General features: G+C 41.4%; 1 protein-coding gene across 1 annotated transcript; it reads right to left on the bottom strand.

The window, feature by feature from the left end:
• Nucleotides 1-6: 6 nt before the first annotated feature.
• LOC118740579 (mucin-17-like) lies at nt 7-4,759 on the bottom strand. Its single transcript, XM_036472177.1, has 3 exons — nt 2,361-4,759; nt 1,541-2,273; nt 7-1,471 (listed from the first exon to the last, which is right to left on the bottom strand). The coding sequence occupies exons 1-3, from the start codon at nt 3,915-3,917 to the stop codon at nt 603-605; spliced, it is 3,159 nt and encodes a 1,052-aa protein (XP_036328070.1). The 5' UTR covers nt 3,918-4,759; the 3' UTR covers nt 7-602.
• Between the last annotated feature and the right edge of the window lie 1,004 nt (nt 4,760-5,763).

Below are 5,763 nucleotides of genomic sequence, written 5' to 3'. Positions count from 1 at the left end.
GACTACTTTAGCAACACAATTACAGATGATATAGACAATATTACTTTCTTCAGACCTGCAGCATCAACAGAGATAATTACATTCGCTTCGCAGAAAATCAAAATTAAAACTCCAGCCATCCTTTGTTTTTTTTTGTCAGAGATACGAGTAAATAAAGAACACCAAATACCCGTCGCTAGTATCTATGTATATGAAATTTACCTAGATTTACATATGTAAATACTAAGCTCCCATTTGCCAAAATTGGTAATTCTAAACCCTTTACATTTCGCCATGTTTTTTGCGCAAATTTTGCGCCCAAATCTCCAGCCTGAGCGTAGATTCCCCGCACACTTGGATGAATTTGTTTATTCCATTACAGCTGCCACATTTTGATCGTCACTCTTATATCATACAATCAGCATTTTTAATCTCCCTTTTTTCCCAAATTACAAATCACTCGCTTCAATTACTTCCAGCAAAGCAGGCGTTATGTGCGTTCCTGACCCGCTGATATTCATGTTCATACCCAAACTCATGCGACTGGCACTGCCACTCGCGCTGCCTGTACTGCCACTACTCAGTGATGGTAATGATGTGATTCGCGTTGTCGTTGGCGTGCTTTAGAGGCCACTATGGTTGTTGTAGATAGTAGATATCATGTTGGAATTGATGTTGTTCTTGCCATTGCTATTGCTACCGCCATTATTAACGACAGACGTTGATGTAACAGCGCCCGTAGTAAAGTTCATAAAATCAGATTCGGAGAAATCCGAAAATAGTTCGGGCTTGAATGTGTTAGGCGAAGAGGACATTAGGATAGGCGATAGGGTTATGGTTGTGCCTGAGGCATTTGATGACAGTAACGGTGTGAGGTTTTGTGATTGACGGGCGTTGTTGTGGTTGCTGTTGTTGACACTTGTAGAACGCATTGTAATAATGTTAGATTTTAATTGTTGATTATGTGTATGATGATGGGATTGATGCAGTTGGCGTTGGTGTTGTGGTTGCTGTTGTTGGTGGTGTTGCTGCTGCTGGTGGTGATGCTGTTGATTGTGATGTTGCAGTTGTATGGGTATCGTGGTCGTTGCACTATAATTGCTAACACCTGAAGTTGTTGTATTATTGGTAGAGGTTTTTATGATATTGGAAGAGGTCAGACGTTGTGCATGCATTTGTTGCTGATGGTGCTTTTGTTGTAATTGATGTTGTTGCTGCTGCAAACGATTTGCATGATTTTGTTGATGCATCAAAACGCTTTTTGTTGTTACAGTAACTGGCGTAGTCGCCGCGGTACTGCTAGTTGTATTGGTTAAAATATTCACTGTCAAGTTACTCAATAGAGTGTGGTTATTGTTGCTGCTGGTAGCACTACTATTACTATTACTACTGACTGACGTTGCCACTTGTAGCTGGGGAATACTATGGATGCGCTGTATACTGGTATTATTTTGTTGATGGTGTGTGGGCCCCGTGGTTAGGACATTCACAACTAAAGATTAGAGAAAAAGTGCATTGAGATATTATTTAGTTTACCAGTTTATCCATGACCATAGTTTACCTTGATATTTACCCTCGGCATTTTGAATGAGCATCGATTCAAGTGGCAGCATATTAGTTTGCTGTTGATTGCTACCAATATTTGAGATGTTGGTTGTTTGCTGCTGTTGTTTTTGGTGTTGTTGCGTATGCTGTGAAGAAATGGGGTGCAAACTAATGAATGGTATCAGCGTTGCACCTTTGGAAGACGGCGATGAAGAGCTTGATGTCAAATGCAGTTGCGATGCCACCGTTGCCACCGATGACGATGACAATGTTGTGGACGTAGAGCCATGTTGCTCAGACACAATTGCTGTGGTCTGTTGATGCGTAGAAAGTTGAATGGGTGAAGTTGCTGTTGCCGTTGAAATACTATGAGTACGCGTAGTAAGCGTATTACCCACTTGCAAATCGCTTGGGCTTAAACTTGGGGTTTCATCTGCAATTTGAATTTCATAGCAAGCCAGTTCGGGTATTACCGGACGCACTTTGCCACCGTCAGGACGATGAGGATTGCGGCAGCCACGACATTTGCAGCCAATACAAGACTTGGAATCCACATAGCAGGGGCAACGCTGACCACAGCAAGTCAATTTACCCGGTGTAGGAGTGGCATTACCGCATCGGCACCCACGGCGTTTTGCGTTCAACTTGTTGGCCGGAGTTTGCTGTTGTATTGTGCCAACTGTGTTGCTCGTTGAAGCAAGTGTTGGTGTAGACACTGAAGAAGTGGAGATAGAGGTCGCAACGTTTTTCTGAAAGATTTTATATATTTTTTAAATGTTATATATGTTCCTAAGTAATTATTTATAAAAACTTGAAAATTTTACAATAAAGCTTACTCTCTGTCCATTTTCCTCATCACCATCAGTCTTCCTTTTAATTGTTATTTTATTTCCTACCCCGGTATACAGCACTGAGTACATTGCCGAGCCATTGGAAACCGTTTTTATCGAAGGTGGATTTCGTATTTGTTGTGAAGTTATTGTGGCAGTGGTTGTTGTTGGACAGGCGGAGGTTATCGATGTGGGTGTTGTAATTGTGGTAACAGTAGCCGACGAGATTGTAGCTGATGTTGCAGGCGCAGTTGATGCGGTTACTTTGGAAGTAAGTGCTCCATGTGCATCTAATTGCGATAAACCAGCAGCCTTCACCGCCGACGCCAAACTGATTGGTCCGCCACCACGAGCTTGCGCTTGCGCCAGTTGACGTTTAAGTGTTTGTAACTTGGCTGATGCTATAGTTAAGGGTGCAGTGGTTGTGGCGGAAGAGGAGACAATAGGTACCACAATTCCAGGCGTGTTTGGTCCAACGTATGTAATTGTGGGCGCCGAAGAAAGGTTCGCTACACTGTTGTTACTGCTTCCCGCAAGCGGTTGTGTGGCGCGAAGCTGTGCCGCGTGAACACTACTAGATTCGCTGACTCCCGGCTTCATACTCTTCACATATACCATATGTGATTGAGTATGTGGTTGTTGTGACACGGTTGAATTCACTTTTGATGCCATAACGAAATGCGTGTTGCTGTTCGTAGAAGTGAGATTAGTGTTTGCATGTTCCAGTTTTATAATTGTGTTGTCTGTTGGCAATAATGCGGAGGAGGTGTTGGTGATTGCTGCCGGTGGGTTAGGAGGCGTGGCTAAGCCTGGTGCAGTTTGGGTATGTAATCTGCTGGGAGTCACGGAAAGCGGTGCTAAAGGCGTAACTGCGCTAACGGAGATGGGCATGGTTTGGCTCGTAACCATTGGTCCAACTACTGGCGCAGTGACAAGCGGTTGTGGTATTTTTAGTACGGGCGTTACTGGAGGTAAGTCAGCGTTGAAGGCATTCAATACATCCTCATAGCGGGAACCTTCCTGAATTATGTCGCCGCAAGTTGTCATGTGTGGCATTGGCGCTACACCGAATACGTTCTCTCCGCTGCAAGTTAACGCTTGATGCGCCTTTTGCCGACTGAGCTGAGCGTAAAAGTTTGTACCCAATAAATGTTCACAAAGACTTTTGTAGCAGAGCAGTAAACAACGCATTGTCTTATTTTCGGCATACGTTTTGAAATCTTGCAGATCTTTACAGCTTATACATAGTGGACGCAGAGCTTTTCGGCCGCGCACGCAAAGCCGGCATACATTGTGGTGACAGCGGGCATTATTGAGTGGTGCGTATGGGTCATTTAGCAGACGGGCACATACAGCACACGATAGCAGTTGCCTTAGTTGGCCAAACAAACGGCTAAGATCAAGCATACGTTGTTCGCCAAGTCCGTTACTCTCTGTTGTATCGGACAGCAATACTAGTTGCGCCGTGGACACATATAACCAAACGGCATTCATAGCGTCAAGGCGCTTCTCTTCACCAAACCCGCTGCCACCACTTACACTTCCACTAACCACAGAAAACATCAACAAATACTGTTGGTTGGATAATTTGGATGATCACTGAATTGTTGATAATAAATAAAGGTGATAGTTTACAATTCAATAGCCCATAATCATAACAAACTTTTTACAAATATGTGATTTTCCGAACGTTTTGTTGTTATTGGTAGGTGTCTATTGCAAAATCGATGGCGCTAACTGCCGGCGGATCAATGCGTGAAACACGATTTTATACTTTTCACGAATTCTTAAGTTATTGATTTAAAAGGCACATAGAGATTTGCGCATGCAAACATCGGTCTGAAGTTATTTGTTTCCACTTTTAATCACTTAATGTAATGTAAAAAAAAGTCCAAGACCACCATTAAGAACATTGCTCGCTTGGGGCTTATAATTGCTAGTTCATCATTCGGATTTTGGCAGCGAGCGTGCGTGGGTCGTGCGCGTCTTTTCTTATAGTTATTTGTGCGTGTACCGTTTTGACTTTTTGACTAGTTGGCTTTTATGACCGCGTGTATCAAACTTAATTCGAGTGTGTTTCGCTTTATAAAATAATTTAATCTGGAGAAGCATTCTTTGGATTGGTGAGTAGCCTTGACATTTTGTGTACCTTTTCTCTGTTTTAAAAAAAAAAGTTTTATGGTAGAACTTAGGCATGAGATTTTGACGCAATATAACATTGCCAAACCGCATCCATAGGCCCAATCGTCACACGACAGCTCGGTTTAGTCAATGGCGCGATGTAATTGCACACTTAAAAGGTGTACCAACTTTATTGCAAGCGATTAGCTGAAAGTAGAATGCAAAGTTGAACAATACAAACGCCTTTTTATGGCGAATATTTTAATATTTTTTTATATTTTGATATTTTTAGTCATTCAAATTTTTTTTCGTGCAACCCGGCGGGAGTTGAACGCAAAAGTTGCCTGAAAAATCGCCTCGTGCGAAAGCCCCATTACGCCACTTCTCATTTGACGATGTAGATCACGTTCCCTATCTCAGTCGTTCAGTAGCTGCGTGCTCTGAGTTCGTCCGGCACCAATCGCCAACTGCGGCTGTGCAAGCCAGTGTTGAATATTTTCCCCAGAACATAAAAAGTGCGACATCAAAGAATTCGAAACAATCGAGCCATAACCGCGAAAGAAACGTAAGCTCCAAATTTTTTTATTTGCCGTTTTTTTGTTTAATAAATATTGCATATTTTCCGCAAACAAATAGCTTCTTCATGTCCATCAACTGGCAAACAAATACAACAAAAAAAAAGCTGAAAGTGGACCATCCATTCTCGAGTTATGCGCCATCTGACGTACGCAAGTTTGGTATAAACATAGAAATATTTATTTTTAATAACAATAGGGGGTTATATTCGATGTAAATAAGCTTGTTTAAATTAAATAATTAAATCAAATTCGTTTTTGTTTTAAAATACCACCATTCACTATTATCCACACGTTTTTATAGAATTTAGCTCCCATTTTAGGAAGTGTGATTGAATTCTTCCCCTTTTTCTTCTGCTTCTAAAAACCATCCCTGTGGGTGGGAGTGCCAAATTTTAGAAAAAAGCTACTTACAAAACCTTTAATAATTGAATCATGGAACTTAGGGCAATTTTTCAAGTTGCCTGTTAGGCTTTCTGCTCATTGGTCGTCCAATCATAGTTGAGTCATAGTTATCGTCATGAAGCAACGATTACATGACGATTACACTTCTGCACACTTGGTCGTGATATTTCAATTCATTTGGCGTCTAAAAATTCACTTGGAGCAGGTATTTTCTGTTTTTTTTTGTTGATATTTTCGCGAAATATTTACAAAAACCTGCAATCGTCATATTTTATAGTTAAAACGCTCATATTTATTAAATTTTAATG

Source organism: Rhagoletis pomonella, unplaced genomic scaffold (genome assembly GCF_013731165.1).
Source record: "Rhagoletis pomonella isolate Grant_MI unplaced genomic scaffold, Rhpom_1.0 Rhpom_scaffold_00006, whole genome shotgun sequence".
Taxonomy (NCBI): domain Eukaryota; kingdom Metazoa; phylum Arthropoda; class Insecta; order Diptera; family Tephritidae; genus Rhagoletis; species Rhagoletis pomonella.
The sequence above is the reverse complement of the archived record's forward strand: the minus strand, read 5'-3'. Positions and strand labels throughout refer to the sequence as shown.